Source organism: Megalops cyprinoides, chromosome 8 (assembly GCF_013368585.1).
Source record: "Megalops cyprinoides isolate fMegCyp1 chromosome 8, fMegCyp1.pri, whole genome shotgun sequence".
Taxonomy (NCBI): domain Eukaryota; kingdom Metazoa; phylum Chordata; class Actinopteri; order Elopiformes; family Megalopidae; genus Megalops; species Megalops cyprinoides.
The window spans coordinates 3,943,201-3,961,028 of record NC_050590.1 but is presented as its reverse complement, the minus strand read 5'-3'; the positions used below and the strand labels follow the sequence as shown (position 1 = coordinate 3,961,028).

At 45.1% G+C, this 17,828-nt stretch overlaps 2 protein-coding genes across 2 annotated transcripts in view; one reads left to right on the top strand and one right to left on the bottom strand.

The window, feature by feature from the left end:
• The window catches only part of LOC118781853 (E3 ubiquitin-protein ligase Arkadia-like), a 40,515-nt gene extending 38,114 nt beyond the window's left edge, over positions 1-2,401 (top strand). Inside the window, exons 12-14 of the mRNA XM_036534969.1 lie at positions 493-588; positions 876-979; positions 2,172-2,401. Of these exons, the coding sequence (XP_036390862.1) occupies positions 493-588; positions 876-979; positions 2,172-2,289 (318 nt within the window). The 3' untranslated portion in view covers positions 2,290-2,401. The remainder of the gene's footprint in view (positions 1-492; positions 589-875; positions 980-2,171) is intronic.
• A 4,782-nt stretch (positions 2,402-7,183) lies between these two features.
• LOC118782167 (unconventional myosin-Ie-like) overlaps positions 7,184-17,828 on the bottom strand; it is a 47,962-nt gene continuing 37,317 nt past the window's right edge. The window contains exons 19-29 of the mRNA XM_036535457.1: positions 17,653-17,797; positions 15,572-15,686; positions 14,076-14,245; positions 13,467-13,612; positions 12,783-12,929; positions 11,589-11,746; positions 11,185-11,274; positions 10,566-10,779; positions 9,333-9,368; positions 7,713-7,882; positions 7,184-7,314 (exon numbers count right to left, since the gene is read on the bottom strand). Coding sequence (XP_036391350.1) covers positions 7,238-7,314; positions 7,713-7,882; positions 9,333-9,368; positions 10,566-10,779; positions 11,185-11,274; positions 11,589-11,746; positions 12,783-12,929; positions 13,467-13,612; positions 14,076-14,245; positions 15,572-15,686; positions 17,653-17,797 — 1,468 coding nt within the window. The 3' untranslated portion in view covers positions 7,184-7,237. The remainder of the gene's footprint in view (positions 7,315-7,712; positions 7,883-9,332; positions 9,369-10,565; positions 10,780-11,184; positions 11,275-11,588; positions 11,747-12,782; positions 12,930-13,466; positions 13,613-14,075; positions 14,246-15,571; positions 15,687-17,652; positions 17,798-17,828) is intronic.

Sequence of the window (17,828 nt, the reverse complement as noted above, 5' to 3'; positions counted from 1 at the left end):
CTGAGACAACATTAAGCCTCACTACCACCTAGTGGCTGCCAAAATAAACATTAGATATCAGTTTTCCCTTGGGAAGCTGTCATGTGAGTGTGTGTGTGTGTGTGTGTGTGTGTGTGTGTGTGTGTGTGCGCATATGTATGTCAGTGGTTGTTTATGTTTGTGTGTGGATGTGCGTATTCCTATGTATGTGTATGTGTGTGCATGTTTGTGTGTGTATATATCTGTGTGTTTATGGGTGTGTAAGTGTGTATACGTGTGTGTGCGCGCGCGTGTGTTTGTGTGTGCATGAGTGTGTGTGTGTGTGTGTGTGTGTATGTGTGTGTGTGTGTGTTAGTGTGTGCGTGTGTGTGCGTGTGTGCGTGTGTGTGTGCGCGTGCGCGCGCGTGTGTGTGTGTGTGCACGTGTGTGTGTGTGTGTGTGTGTGTGTGTGTGTGTGTGTGTGGGCGCGTGTATATGTGTGTGTGTCTCACCCCTCTGCTGCCTCTTTCACAGGATCTGCTCCACTTGGAGGAGCGGTTGGGGACTGTGAACCGCGGTGCCTCTCAGGGAACCATAGAGAGATGCACTTACCCACACAAATACAGGAAGGTGAGAGCACGTCTGTCCTTTTACAAGTTTCACATTTACAAATAGCCAGTTCCCCAGCTGGTCATCCTTTCATTTTTATTTACTCTCTTTTGCACTTTTTGTGAATCACATCACTATTTCATTGACAGAATAACATTTTTTTTATTCTGTCTTCTCCTCAGTATGTTTTTTTTATATGTATATTTTCAAGTAGAGGGAAACATAGTTTCAGAGCCCTTACCACTGGTTCATCTGCCCCCTGGTGTCGCAATGTGTGAACTACAATGTTTTCTGTCCCTGATGAACAGAGAAAGTTGCACGGCAAGCAGGAGGAGGAAGAGGGCCCAGAGGAGGACACCGAGGAGAAGTGCACTATCTGTCTGTCCATCCTGGAGGAGGGAGAGGACGTCAGGTGAGCACCTCCAGCTTCCCTTACCTGCCTCATGCCTCCACGTGTGTGTCTGAGTCACTGCATGTGTGTACACATAGAAAAAACGGAACAGTCTGTTCAGCCTCATGGAACAATATGTCAGTAAATTTTAGGCTTTTGTGCCTGCTTGTGTTTCCTGTGGTCAGTGGTAATGCGTAGCTATCTCTCTCTCCCTCTAAGTAAAGGGGAGCTCTGCTCTGGGGACTCTGAAGGGTAGCACATACATATTAGCCTGTGGCAGTTTTGAAAAGGAAATGACTACCCTAACCTGACGTTTGTGGAGGCTTGGGTTTCTTGCTCTTTTACGGAGTCTTTGAGTCTGGGCACTCTGCCCTCTGGTGTCACAATGTGAAAACTGCAACTCTTATCTTGAGACGTGTACTGAAACCCAGGATAATTATTTACTTTTTTTCATGTATGTAATTAGTGTCCCTCCTGTGTATTGAGGAGTCAGTGGGGCTAGAGCCTGCAGGGCTATGGACAGTCCATTCCATTCCTTAAACTTCATCCTCCATCAGACTGGCAGTCACACTGAATCAGTCTCATTTTCAATAAGTAAAAACGAGTGGTGTTCTGTGCAGTTACAGAAACTGAGAGAGAGAGAGCCGGGGGGAGTGAGGTAGAGAGGGGGGGGGAGAAGAGTGTGAGAGAGAGAGAGAGAGAAAGTGGGGGGAGAGAGAGAGAGAGCCGGGGGGAGTGAGGTAGAGAGGAGGGGGGGGGAAGAGTGTGTGTGAGAGAGAAAGAGAGAAAGTGGGGGGAGAGAGAGAGAGAGCCGGGGGGAGTGAGGTAGAGAGGAGGGGGGGAGAAGAGTGTGTGAGAGAGAGAGAGAGAGAGAGAGAGAGAGAAAGTGGGGGGAGAGGGAGAGAGGGGGAGAGAAAGAAAGTAGGTGGAGAGAGTGAGTGTGAGACACAGAGAGAGACAGAGAGTGGGGGGAGAGAGAGAGTGCGAGCGAAAGAGAAAAAGAAACTAGAGTGAGTGGGAGAGAGTTGGTTTTATTAGATGCCAGGCTGGCCTGTGGATGCCAGAAGCGGCACACAGTGCTGTTATAGGATGCTGCAGATACTTCTTTGGACTGGACCTGAGGAGGTGAGGCCTATCAGCGTAGATCTGAACCCTGGGAAACGGGCTCTCTGTCCTTCTCGTGTCTCACCTTGACCCTCTCCTTTCCCTCCAGACGGCTCCCCTGTATGCACCTGTTCCATCAGCTGTGCGTCGACCAATGGCTCCTCACCAACAAGAAATGTCCCATCTGCAGGGTGGACATAGAGGCCCAGCTGCCTGCCGAGAGTTGATGTTCTCTTAGCGCCTATTTTGTGTTTCTTTGGTTTGTTTGGGTTTTTTTTTTCTCGTTTTTGTTTTCCTCTTTTCAGTACTGCAGTCAACCAAAGATGGCGTGAGTTACCTGCGCAGATTCAAAATAAAAAAAAATTTAAAAAAACAAAACAAAACAAAAAAAAAGACAAACAAGCATTGAACCTAGAGAAGCTAGCTGTCACATAGTACCAATACTGCTAGAAATACAACATATTCAGTAAAGTTAAATTTTTTTTAAAAAAAATTATAATTGTATTTATAAAGCTCTTTATTTAGCTCTTAGTTGTATTCTTCAGTGTCACTTTATTTTGAAATTTTTGTTTTTTTGTTATTAAATTTTTCTATTTTTTGTTTTTTTTTTTTTTTCTTTTGCATGGTTCCTCAAAATGCATTCTTTGCACAGATAGTTAATTGGGCATCATGTGGCCTAACAATTTGCAGGTGAGGGCAGCTGCTCTAGTAAGGAAGCATTTTTTTTTTGAAAATGTACAATAATGCGCTGCTTTATTGGAATAGACTGTCGATCCTCATTACTTAAAATTGCCAGATTTGTTTGTATGATCTTTGAATTGATTGATGTTTATGTATAGACAATGTGATCAGCTAGATAAATGAAGATTTTAAAAAGTTGTAAATCAAGACATTCCTTAATGGGGGATACAACCTACAAAATGTGTTATTGAGCTGCTGTGAGTCTGTTCACTATCACAGTGTTCATCAAAGGGGAACAACCATTACATCCGCCTGCCGGAAAATAGACACAGCTTGTGTCAGTTTTCCCGTTGCATCTTGATTTCAATACACACCTTTCGTACTTCATCAAATGTATTTGAGAACTAAAAAGAATGAATGTTACTTCTGTTTTGGTTGTTCATTTTTTTTTTTTCTTAATTGTTTGAATTACAAGTTGAATTCTGTGTTGGGAGGCCTGGTCATGCCACAGGTCTGGGATTCCCCTTCCCGTGCCACTGAAAGTGTCCCAGCCCGACACGCGGGCCCAGTCTGGGGGAAGATGTCTCTGGGATGTACCCACAGGCCGGTGTTGGTGTGAGCCTGCAGGCAGAGAGCGTCTGCTGATAGGAAGCTGAGCTGGGCTTTTCTCTTCATTTTATAACTCCATCTGCCTTTGCGTGTTCTGCCATGATACACACACACACACACACACACACACACACGCACACACACACACACACACACACACACACACACACGCACACACACACACACACACACACACACGCACACACACACACACACACACACACACACACACACACGCGCACACGCACACGCACGCGCACACGCACGCGCGCACGCACACACACACACACACACGCACACACGCGCACACGCACACGCACGCGCACACGCACACGCACACGCACACACACACACACACACGCACACACACACACACACACACACACACACACGCACGCATGTGCACGCACGTGCACACACACACACGCACATACATGCACACACACGCACATACACAGACATACGCGCACGCACGCACGCGCGCGCACACACACACACACACACACACACACACACACACACGCACACACACACACACGCACGCATGTGCACGCACGTGCACACACACACACGTACGTGCACACACACGCACATACACAGACATACGCGCACGCACGCGCGCACACACACACACACACACACACACACACACACACACACACACACACACACACACACACACACAGCAGCCTCTCCCTCTGTATGCGACTGGGCCCACTGGCTTGAGGAACTGGTTAACACTAATATTACTCTCAGCTACATAACATGCATATACTTGCACATCCAAAGGCAAGGGAAAGTGGAAGCACTGTAAATACGAACATGCGCTTCCGTTCTGGATTGCTGTTGAATTGAAATGGAGTGTTGCAATGCAGTACTTATGGCAGGTATCCATGCATTCATAGACTATACAGCCCCGGGATGCTCCTCCAAGGGCTTTATGTTAGTTAAAAAATGTTAATAAAGTTGGGTAAATCCTTCCTGTGTCCAGTGTTTCTCTCCTTGCAACGTCAAAGGCATTTCATACTTTATACATGTACACCGTGTTATGAATCAAAGGAGGCCCCATTTGAGCTAAGAGACTTTTCTGTGAGCAATGTGCTTTTTTCCTGTGGTCCCAGCATAGTCCAGCACAGGTGCTTCTGATCTAAGTTTTCTTACAAGACACTCATATCACAGTGCCTCCTATGAATGAGCAGAAAAATGCACTGTACGTCCACAGCCCACTGTCATAAGAGTGTACAGATAACATGCAGATGAGGAGAGGGTTGTGGTGTGAGAAATCAATGACTTAAATGCTTGCAAAATAATAATTCACCGTGCAAACAGAAGTCAGGCAGACTTAGTTTCTCCAGTTTTGGATATAAAGCCAAAGTGGTTAAAATTGCAAACAAAAATTTCTCTAGATGTTTACAGGACAATTTTGGTTTGTGATGAATGTGTTACTGCATGAATGTATCAAAACCTCCTTCCTTTTTTATGGACAATGTTGTTGTTAAATGCAGTACAGGTTAAGGTACAGTCTTCAAAAAAATCTTCCACACATAGCCTCAGTTCCACATATAACCACCAGTAAGACATGTCCTCGTTGTTATTACAGTGGCTGATGTTTGATGTTTGATGATGATAAGCTAAGCACTTGCTTCCATCGTACATGAATGTTTCACTGCGTGATATGCTACAATTCAATTTCAAAAAAGATGAAACACACAGTTTCGAACATTAGATTTTATTATTTTATTTCAGAAGCACTGCACATGATGGAGTGTCCAAGTACCAGTCTAATTTCAATCTAAAATTGCAGAGCACATTAATTTGTACATGTTCATTTTGACAGTATTACTATATACATGTTGCATACACAGAAACAATTACAGCGTGGGAAATTATCAGTGTGAATATGGGCCAGCCATATCGACAAAAAGCACTTTTTAAACTCCATTAACAGTGATTCTGTGGGTTTCATTTCTGCCTTACTTCAAGGTCATCAGCATTGCTAAATCCAATGGTCTCCAAATATGGAGATATCATTACAGACAAAAACAGCTAAGGTCTGACACTAGCACATAAATTGATAGCCAGAAGAGTAAATATTCACCCTAAACAATTCAAATATGCATACAATAGTCATTTGTACTTTTACTTTTTTAAGGGATTTTGTGTGACATGATAAGTTACAAAGTACCCAGGTCACAAAGTACAAAGTATTATTTTATGGACGCCGTAACTAGCTAAATACAGTAGTTTCAACAATCTATCAAAAATCTTTTCAAAACAGCTGGAGGGATCAACTCCTGGCAATGTGACTTCACTTCACTTCACTTCCTTGCCCCTAGCGGGGCACAGGCGGCAATGTGAGGAAGAACTCAAAAGAACTTAGAACTTGCTCTTCTATCAGTTATATCTCTCACCACAGTCTCTTACCCTGGTATTGGAAATGCGAAACCTTTGAGACAAACACTTAGTGGGAGAAGATTTCTACCTCTGTATGTCAGCGGAAAGTCCAGCGGCCTGACCTCCTGATGGTTACTTGTACTGAGGCAGTAGACCAACACACACAGCAAGTCTTAAAAAGCTGCAGTTGAGCAGAACATTGAGCACACCACTGAGGCTTTGTTGCCTACACTGTTAACAATACTTCAGCAGGTGAGCGAGACTAAATAAACCAGCCTGATATCTGAACTTGAGATTCTACAACATTCATAACATTGTAAGCTTTTAGATACAGTGGTACATGGTCATTGTGGTCTCTTTTTAGTTTGCTCTAAGATGGCTGTATATTTCCCATTACAAAAAAAAAAAGTAATCCTGGGTCAATACGATTCAAAAATACACACAAGCAAGACAGGAAATCAGCTAAAACCAGTACAAACGAGTAAGAAATTGCAGTTGGTATATTCCACCAGGGAGCTCTTCATGCTCACAGGATGCGCTTATTACTTTCCTGAACTAAGTCTATAAATGGTGGACCTTGATGATGTAATTGTTCTGAAATGTCAATCGCATGCACAATGGTCATATGTCCCAGGAACAGCGAACACAAGGGACTGAGAGGCTGGAGGACGACCCAAGAAGCAGAATCTATGAGACATCCACAGACAACAGACATCCACTGGTTTCCACTCGTGCTAACCATATAAGCCGGACATACAAACTCAGAAAGGCTAAGGCTGAGAACAGGATGAAAAACAAAGATTCACTTTAAATCACAAATTCATAAGGGTCCACATCATTAGAGCAAAATGGTACAAATTGTGCATTAAATGTCAAAACAAATGGAAATACATTTTTTGAATCTTGGTTTCACGTAAACATGTTTCTTCCCCACAATACCTTTCAGTGACTAGCACTTTGGCAAATACACCCTCCGCTAAAATCCTGGGTTAACAAGGTCCTTCCAGGAGCAATGTTTTACCTGTTCTAGGAACTTGCTGATAAAGTGCACATAAAACATGTTCATCTTCCTCCTTCATTTACAATGTGGTTTGCTTTTTCAGTGAAGACATCAGTACAGTTACCTTAAAAATCCCTAACCCTAAAGCCTGTATTCTAGTGGGACTTCTTGTCTCAATACAGTAAGAATGACTTAAAATAGAGTATGTTATAAATACAATAAATAGTTTTGATCAGTGCTCAGAGGGACTGTGTAGTTGTTGCCAGTATTGGAGAAAAGTCTCTTCTTCAGGTTCCCACACTGGGCCGTACAAGGCCTGGGTACTTCTGTTGCACTATAGGACAATCATGGCTCAAGTGCTGTGTGAGAGTAGAAGAATGCTCTCTCCCCCTCTCCCCCTCTCCCCCTCTCCGCCCTCCCCAAATCCCTCTCTCCGTCTCCCTCTCTCTGCCTCTTCCTGCAGGAGGCCCTGATGTCCCTCTTCTGTGGATCTACACCTTGGTGACGTAGTTGTTGGGGAACAGGCCCTGCTTCCCACGCAGTCTTCCTGTCCACCACCCTGAGGCGTCTGCCCAACAGAAACACACGAGGATGAGCCAAGAGTGTAATAAGTTTACAATAATAATACAATTATTATTATATTATTATTATCATTATGTATTATTATTATAATAATAATACAATAGTAATATGTTTACATTCACATTTAGTCACTATGCAGATGCTCTTATCCAGAGTGCCTTACGATGCAAAGGTGTACAAGCGCACACAGTCACACCATGCCACAATAACCAGTGCCACACTGAATGCAGAGACCGAGTACTGCAATAATCAAAATTTCAACAAAAGTGTCAAAGTGTACCATGAAATAACATGCAAGAAACAGCATGGTGTGTCGGTCGGTGCTCCTGTCTTGTGTCTGTGATTTGTGTCACATTGGGGTCATCTGAGCCAGCTCCCTCTCACCTTCCTTGATGATGTCAATGATGTCGTCTGCGTTGAAGCTGAGCTCATCGGTGTCCTGGGCATCGTAAGCATACAAGGCCCTGCACTGCGGCACCTGGGGCTTGGGCTTTGGGGCGGGTTTGGGGCGGCCACCTCCTGGTGTGGGCCGGCTGACCGTCTGTCTGCGGGCTCTGTGGGGGGGGTGGGGGAGGGGGGGGGGGGTACAGGTAGGACAGAGCAATCTTCAGCACACACACAACCTACAGTCATTGAAAATAACTCTCTGGTTTCATTACACTAAACTGCCGCTCTATTAAGCTACTTCAACACCAGAGTTAGGCATGAGGGAAAAGTAGCTGCTGATTACAGTGACTCAAGGAAAATGCACTGAAACACAAAGGAGTCTGGAGTTATTCGCTTTCTAATGTCCAAGGGGCTCCTCTTTTATTAAGTACATTTGATCTGCATGTTCATTATTATTCTGCAGGTACTGAAAATGATCAAAAAATCTTGACTCAGCATTATTCACCTCCTGTCTATGAGAGACCAAGGGTAGAGATTTATATTTGTCCTTGAACTCTGACTGACAATTAAGTGCAAGTGTTATTTTTATTCTTGACAAACAATATTTAGCAAGTTACACAATCAACAAAATTAACTAAATAAATGTATTTTATGCACTTATTTATGAGTCAAAGATAAGGTCAAATGTTGGTAAGAGTCCGGTTGACTTTCCAGCTCTCTTGAAAGCACTAACGCACTTTGAACGTGTCAGTGATGCTGGATTGAATAAAACAAGACAAAACAGTAATTAACTGAATCAGGCACTTAACAGCCCGTTTCAGACAAATGATGGTGGAGTCACTCTGACCTCAACTAAACATATTTACATTATTCAGCCTACCACCACAAGATGGTGGTGTACTCCCAAGAAACCATCAACCACCAACCACTAGATGGAGGAAACAGATTTAGTTTATTAAAATGAAGGTAACCTACTTTGTTAAAGTGCCATTAAATTATGCTAAAAATGCCACACTTCCTCATATACAGACTTAGACATAAAAGGACACTGGCCACAAAGAAAAAAAACAACCTAATCAATGTAGGCACCAAAATAATTGTCAGTGGTTTAAAGATGTTTTTCAGTATTAAACCCAGACATAACTATTTGTTTACAGAGGCTTTTTTTAATGGAAGAAAAGAAAAATGTTAAAAAAGTGAACAGCCCAGCAGTCTGAAGGCTGAAGGATCTTGATAAAACCTCAACAGCTAAAGCAGTTTTTGGTAGACTGAAAAAGAAAATATCTATTGTATTGCCTGTCTGTATCTTATGATGAGGTATTAAGGAGACATATGGGAATTTATCTGGAGTCTCCAAGAACACTAACCCACAGTAAGGTGATCTCTGCAGAGACTGACATTGCTGAACTGGATGTGAAATATGAGTTTAGTCTTACTGAGTGGACATGCTAAGACCATTCTTCTGGTGTTCTAGGCTGTAGGTTACAAGCATGACCAAAAAAATCAGAACCAGTCCTGCTAACAGAGAAGAAATGAGAGACTGTGTCTAAAAAATGAGTGACCATAACCACACTTTAACTACAACCCAACACATCAAGCACACTCAGGAAGACTCACGTTCCTCCATGTGCTTTGGGGTGTCCGTCTCTGTTACTACAAAGAAACACACCAGCCCTGTTACACTCACCAGGTGAAAACATACTGCTAGTGAGTGTACTGAAGTGGTTTTATGAAACAAATGCTAAGTGTACAGTATGTACACATCTACTTTATTGCAAGTCTTGTCTCACGTAAGCCTCCATAATTATGGCAGCTCAGAAACATATCCATGACATTGCTGCTTCATATATACAATCTCATAATTATCTCCTGATGATTTTGTGCACCCTTATATTATTATGAGAGTTCAAACATTTTTAAAACTAAAAAAATACATTTTTAAACTGAAGTGTAAATGAAAGGACAACTATGCAACTCATTTTCAGTGGTGTTTAATTTTACCATGTCTGTATGTGGCTGTGTCTGTACATCACTGTCAGTATATATGTGACTGTGTGCCTGTTTGTCTGTGTCTATGTATCTCTGCATGTACTTGTGCCTGCATTTGTCTTTGCCCCTACCTGTGCTGTGTGCATCTGTCTGTATCTGAGAACATCTGTGTGACTGTACTGCTGACTGTGTGACTGCCTGTGTCTGAGAGTGTGTCTGCGCTACAGAGAGTGTCTATGACTGTGTGCATGTCTGTGCGGAAACTGTGTCTGTACTGAGAGTGTGTCTGTGTGGAGAGAGTGTCTGTACTGAGAGTGTGTCTGTGTGGAGAGAGTGTCTGTGCTGAGAGTGTGTCTGTGCTACAGAGAGTGTCTATGACTCTGTGCATGTCTGTGCAGAAAGTGTGTCTGTACTGAGAGTGTGTCTGTGCTGAGAGTGTGTCTGTGCTGAGAGTGCGTCTGTGCTGAGAGTGTGTCTGTGCTGAGAGTGCGTCTGTGCTGAGAGTGTACTGAGAGTGTGTCTGTGCTGAGAGTGTGTCTGTGCTGAGAGTGCGTCTGTGCTGAGAGTGCGTCTGTGCTGAGAGTGCGTCTGTGCTGAGAGTGTACTGAGAGTGTGTCTGTGCTGAGAGTGCGTCTGTGCTGAGAGTGCGTCTGTGCTGAGAGTGTACTGAGAGTGTGTCTGTGTGGAGAGTGTGTCTGTGTTGAGAGTGTGTCTGTGTTGAGAGTGCGTCTGTGCTGAGAGTGCGTCTGTGCTGAGAGTATACTGAGAGTGTGTCTGTGCTGAGAGTGTGTCTGTGCTGAGAGTGTGTGTACTTGCTCCAGTGTCAGTGTTGCTGCCTCTGCACACACATTCAGCACTCACCCCGCTGCTCCCTGCTCCGGCACTCTGAGGCAGTCCAAGTTGGGCTGTGCTCTGCTGTTTCTGCCCTTCAGTGGGTTGACATTGGCAACCGACGGCAGGAAGGGGTGGGTCATACTACCAGACAGAGGCCTGTGATTGGACTGCTGGTGTGAGAAGGCATTCCTCTGGTTGGCCAAATAACCGGTATTTTTCAGTACCCCATTTTGCTGGCCTACTGTTAGAGAAAAAAACCCAGCTTATTTAAAAGTCCAATAAAAGTAAGAAACCTCTACAGAAAACAACTCCCCTGTTTAAATCCTTTTTCCCAATGTCACTTAGGAATTGAAAAAAAGGAATGAATTGGACAAGTTAATAAACTACAACGCAGTGAAATGCTAAATCTAACAGACAAGGAACAGTAAGCAAGGGCAGCTGTAAAGAACAGCAGCGTAAAAACGGGCCACATTGAAAAATGCCACACAGGAAAAAAACTCAATCTAAAAAGATAGATGAGGAGTTTTTAATATTATTCAATGCTTTTGAAAAATGTGATATAATTTTGCACTGTTGTGGGCACACTGTTATGTAAACTGTGAAGTGAAGCAACCCTAAGTAAACTGTAGGGTACAGTGGGTCTCACCTGGGGGTCCAGGAGCAGCTCTGGTTGGGTAGCTCTGGTGGCTTCTGAGCACACTGGACCGGCTCTGAGTGAAGCTCCTCTTGGTGGGGCCTGGGCGCCAAAACAGTGCACAGTTTGCCCAGTCAGTAAACAGTTACTCCAAAAAAACTGCAGATTCATCTGCAGTGAATACCCTTTACAAAAACATTCTGAATGGCAAGTTTTCAAGGGTCCATGGAGGGACAGAGAGGCTAAGATTAAACACAGAGAGGGAGAGAGAGGCAGGGACTTCAGAAAGAGAAACAAAAACATACAGAGAGAAATAAGGAGAGTAAAGGGACTGTTCACGGAGAAAAAGAGAGTCACAGACTTTACAGAGAAGGAGCTGGCCAAATTGTTTTTCAGTGCCAGTCGTTGGGTCTTACGTGTGTTCTTCGGCAGTCCTGGCCCAATGCTGACCTGCAGCATCTTATTGGACGGCCGCAGCACAGCCTGGTCACCCTGGCCCTGAATGAACGTCACCTGGCGGGAGCCCCCGGCGCTCCAGGGCCCCCAGCTCTCCTTCTTCAGCTTCACATCCAGTCTGAGGAGGAGGAGGAGGAGGAGGAGGAGGAGGAGGTGGAGACAACATTAAAACACCTACAGAACTGCCCAATACACACCATTTAAAACCATGCATCTCAAAAACTACTGAAGACACACCATTTAAAATTGGTGTCGATTATTCTGTGTGTATTATTGTTAATCAAGGAGGATAAAGGGGAACAGGTTGAAAGTAATGATAGATTTAAAGGTAGTGCTCGGGCTTCCCCTGTTTCCAGCTCACCCACTGCCACTGAGCTGTACTGGAATGACAATGAAGAAATTATCTATCCACAGTATGCAGATGAACACACAAACATTGATAGGATCAACAATTACACTTGTGTGCATACATTTACATTTATTCATTTAGCAGACGCTTTTATCCAAAGTGACTTACATAGGTTACAGTTCTGTACAATGTTATCCATTTATACAGCTGGATATATTTACTGAGGCAATCATGGGTTAAGTACCTTGCCCAAGGGTACAGCAGCAGTGTCCCAGCGGGGATCGAACCTGCAACCTTCCAGTTACGAGTCCTGCTCCTTAACCACTATGCCACACTGCCGCCCACATACATGTATCCTCCATATTTATTATTTTGGTTTATCGTCTGTCTCCCAAGTTTTAGCAGGAAGAAACATGTTATTCTTCCACATTTACTGGTTTTTCATCTTCTCCTGATAGGATAGGAACTTTTTGTGTGCTAGGAAGGGTGGCTCATTTTCAGAAATATATCTAAAATTGTGAGACATTTGTTACATCAATGTTGATCAACATAATAGGAAGTGCATCTCTTTATCTATATGGTAGTTTCAGGGATGTCTCTCAACCTTAAGTCTCAGGTGGTACGGTAATAATTTAAGGTTCTTTACCATTTAACCCAACTGTGGCAATGTTTCCCACAATGGATCAACATTTGAAGGATGGTAGTAATGTTTTAGTATCTGCAGGAAATTGCATTAACCCATTGAACGCACTTTTGCAAGTCACGCTTGATAAAAGTGTCATGTCATGTGACGTAATGTACTCACGTGGTGCAAAACTTCAGAGGCAGTTTCCTCTGCGTCTTCTCCTCGAACCTGCGAGCCAGAAGACTGACGAACTCGGTCTTGAAGGTGCACTCCAGGAGACTGTCGTACTCCTGCTCGTGAAGGATCAGGAAGTCGTCCTGCATGGGGCTGACGAACAGAGAGAGAAGATCAGGAAGTGATCCTGCATGGAGCTGAGGGACAGAGAGAGAAGATCAGGAAGTGATCCTGCATGGGGCTGACGAACAGAGAGAGAAGATCAGGAAGTGATCCTGCATGGAGCTGAGGGACAGAGAGAGATCAGGAAGTGATCCTGCATGGAGCTGAGGAACAGAGAGAGAAGATCAGGAAGTGATCCTGCATGGAGCTGAGGGACAGAGAGAGAAGATCAGGAAGTGATCCTGCATGGAGCTGAGGGACAGAGAGAGAAGATCAGGAAGTGATCCTGCCTGATGTTGAGGATGGAGAGAGAGGAACACAAAGTGATCCTGGATGATGTTAGGCCAGTGTACATCGTAGTGTTCAAAACTTAAATGAAACTCAAAATCTGTTAACATTCCACCCCAAACTCTCACACTACACACCTGTCTCCCATGCAGTAGGCCACTGTTCCCCCAAGGGCTGCTAATAGCTTTGGCTAAGGCTAAGCCTTAAGGCTAAGACTAAGACTCCAGCACACTGCCTCACCTGAGAGAAACGCCCAGGATCTTCTCCACCTCGATCCTGCGCTTCAGTACCTCGGTCACCTGACCTCTCTCCGGGCCCTGCTTCACCTTCTCCCGACCAATCAGGTACACACACCTCGGGGTCAGGATCAGGTCTCTCTTAATGCCCTGGACACAAAACACAAGACAAACAGTTACAAAGTTTGAGTCTGAAATTATGTTCTCACTGTAATTACAGCCAATTCCAACCATGCAGGAACAACATCATTATAAATGAAGGAAGAACAAAATCTTTCAATTCAAATTGTTCTTACTGTCAAGCCCATGAAAGCATACATGAAACATACAAAACATGGTTATCCCCCCAATGTCTGCTGATGAAGTTAAAATAATGAAGTCCTTTGCCATTTGTGTGTAAATACAGAATTTGTTGATCCAATCAGTTACTTTCCCAAAGTTTTGATGCCATAAAAGGGGACAGAACAAACTTACCAGAGGATCCTCACAACTCATTCAGGAGCCAATGAACACAAATCTCTCTTTGCCTGACAACAGCACACCAGCAAGGAGCAGGGACTTATTTATTTATGGCCAGTGAGATATTATAAAGAGCGCCCCCCGCTGTCTGCACCTTGAAGCGGCGGTCGTATTTGGTGACTTTGTCGGCGAAGTCGATCTTCTCTCTCTTGCCCAGGAACTTGCGCAGCTCGGGACGGTCGTCCATGCCCAGGTAGTCCCCCACGAAGTTCCTGTTGAGGCTGTGCCTCCGCCGCTCCTTCCGGTTCAGCAGGAGGTCGGAGGCTGGAGGGGAGCAGTGAGAGAGAGATGGGAGAGACACAGAGAGAAACAGAGAGGAATGGGGGAACACTCCGCGATACAGAGAGACAGTGTTACATATGTGTGTGTATGTGTGTGTGTGTGTGTGTGTGTGTGCATATGGATGTATAAGAATGGATGCATATGTGTGTGTGTGTGTGTGTGTGTGTGTGTGTGTGCATATGGATGTATAAGAATGGATGCATATGTGTGTGTATGTGTATGGGCGTGTGAGTGCGTGTGTGTGTGCATATGGATGTATAAGAATGGATGCATATGTGTGTGTATGTGTATGGGTGTGTGAGTGCGTGTGTGTGTGCATATGGATGTATAAGAATGGATGCATATGTGTGTGTATGTGTGTGTGTGTGTGTGTGTGTGTGTGTGTGTGCATATGGATGTATAAGAATGGATGCATATGTGTGTGTATGTGTATGGGCGTGTGAGTGCGTGTGTGTGTGCATATGGATGTATAAGAATGGATGCATATGTGTGTGTATGTGTGTGTGTGTGTGTGTGTGTGTGTGTGTGTGTGCATATGGATGTATAAGAATGGATGCATATGTGTGTGTATGTGTGTGTGTGTGTGTGTGTGTGTGTGTGTGTGCATATGGATGTATAAGAATGGATGCATATGTGTGTGTATGTGTGTGTGTGTGTGTGTGTGTGTGTGCATATGGATGTATAAGAATGGATGCATATGTGTGTGTGTGTGTGTGCATATGGATGTATAAGAATGGATGCATATGTGTGTGTATGTGTGTGTGTGTGTGTGTGTGTGTGTGTGTGTGTGTGTGTGTGTGTGCATATGGATGTATAAGAATGGATGCATATGTGTGTGTGTGTGTGTGTGTGCATATGGATGTATAAGAATGGATGCATATGTGTGTGTATGTGTGTGTGTGTGTGTGTGCATATGGATGTATAAGAATGGATGCATATGTGTGTGTGTGTGTGTGTGTGTGTGTGTGTGCATATGGATGTATAAGAATGGATGCATATGTGTGTGTGTGTGTGTGTGTGTGTGGGCGCGCACGCATGCGAGAGTGTCAGTACATGTGTGTGCGCGCATGTGTGCATATGTGTTTGCAACTATGTGTGTCAGCGTGTATGGGAGTGTGAGTAGTGTATGTGTGTGTATGGGTGTGTGAGTAGTATGAGTGTGTATTTGTGTGTGTGTGTGTGTGTGTGTGTGTGTGTGTGTGTGCGTGCGTGTGTGTGTGTGTGTGTGTGTATGGGAGTGTGAGTAGTGTATGTGTGTGTGTGTGTGTGTGTGTGTGTGTGTGTGTTATAACAGTAGGTGTAACGTACCTTCCTCCCTCATCTGGACGTACTTCTTGCGGGCCACGTACTTGCGCCAGGCTTTCTGTATGGCCCTGGCGTAGCCGTCAAACTTGCGCTCCCTGGTCTCCTCCAGCAGGAAGAGCTACGGACCAGGGGTAGAGCCGGGTTACACTAACACACTAGCACCAAAGTGGGACTGTCATTCACTCAGCCTCAACACTTTACCTTTCACTATACACATATTCAAGCGCATCAGTAATCACACTTATTCCCAGCCTAAACAGTTAGCTGCTGCAATGTATCAGGTGTCACTGGCTAACTTCTGGCCTATTGAGTCAGAGACCCTTGCTGTGTTCAAGTCTAGACTTGATGCAGTTTTGGATACTGTTTAATTAAGAAATGGCGAGCTTAGTTGGGCCGAATGGCCTGTTCTCGTCATCATGTTCTTATGTTCTTCTTATGTTCTATCTTCTGCTGCAGACTGGAGATCCACAATTTCAGACAGCATCTCAGCTCCCCTACATAGCTGTTACAACACTCAAATCTGGCCTTTTTATAGTACGATATAAGTACCCTTAAGTATTATTATTACTGCACTTTGACACTAGTTGTTGAAATTTTGTAAATTTATTGCAGTGCATAGTTTGTATTCACTGTGGCACAGTGTAATGTTCTGACACATGTTCAGCTGTGGTATGCACCATAGTTCATGTGGCCTTACGCTCTTATGCAGTAGGACTTACACAGGTTACAGTTTTATCCATTTATACAGCTGGATATTTACTGAGGCAATTGTGGGTTAAGTACCTTGCCCAAGGGTACAGCAGCAGTCCCCCAGTGGGGAATCGAACCAGCAACCTTTCGTTTACTAGCCCTGTCCCTTACCATTACACAACACTACCGCCACACTGCCACTACAGCACACTACCCTGCATGTTGCACGCAATGCCTTTTCCAGTCACTCCGGATAAGAGGGTCTAACAGGTGTAAATGTAACCGGCTTCCCCCCTTCACCTCCGGCAGCTTTACCACGCTGTCTCTCCGAGACTAAACATCCTGCCCGCTGGCACGGTGCCCACAGGGAGCTGGCACGTACCCATGAGAGCCTGGGCACAGCGCTGCCAGCTGGAGACAGGGGGCCCTGATCTTCCCTATCGCTGCGCCGACACTTTCCCACAAGGCCACCCAACTGCGCCTTCTGCACAGCAAAAGACACTCTTATCCGGAGAGGCTTACATAGCTTACATTTGACACGCTATCCGTTTATACAGCTGGGTATTTAGCGGGGCCCATTAAGCATCCTCGCAAGTCACGGAGCGGCAGTGTTTATAGTCACCGAATACCTCGCGGCCGAGGAGTTTACACAGCGAAGGAGAGGACCCGCAAACGCGGAGCTGGCGGGAGTAATCGCACGCAAACACAAACACAAACACAAAACAAAGCCACAGACAGATTGCTCTGCCTCAGCGCTCCGTTAGCGAAGGAGGATTGTTTTCAGAAGCTTAGCTCTCAGATATTTGATATCTGAAGGACAGACATATTTGAGAACAACTTCACAAGCATGCCCCTGTAGCATATGAGAAAATAAAGGGGAGGGGCTTTGTCAGTCAAGCACCATGACTGCCTCTCCGCAAGAACGGATTCAGAGGTGTGTGCAGGTGTCAGCATGAAAGCTCACAGCTGCACCGCAAGCACATCTGTAATGCATTGTCAGAAAACTGCACTCTCTACAGAAACAGACTCAGCTTCAACCCACTCCGCCAAACCGCCCCCCCCCCCCCCCCCCCCCATCCACCCACCCCCCAAAACCACAATACAGCACTTTTTAAATTCACAGGTTGGCACCAGCTCTTTCCCCATCCAGTGGGGGCTGTGATGCATTACTTAGCTAACCTTTTAACAATATTTATTCTGCAAATAAATGCAATTTCTTCATTCCTTTCTTCCTGCTGACGAGGGAAACGGGGCTAAACCTGTGTTATGCGCCTGCTGTCCAGACGTTCCCATGGGTGCGTCACCTGAGATGCTCCTGAGAGCCGCATTAGGCTGTAGGTGTTAGCTGAGGACATGCCCAGGGGTGGGGGGGGAGGGGGGGCAGTGCTTCTTACCGATTCGGGGGCTTTGATGAAGACCTTGGTGCGCCCCAGCTGGAACTGGTCCTGGTCGATGTTGACGGAGCGCAGGAGGTGGAGAACGCCCTGCCTCTCGTCCCCGCGCCACGTCGGCCAGGTCTCCTTGGTCAAGATGGCGTACCTGAACGGGGGATGGAGCCGGACAGGGAGTG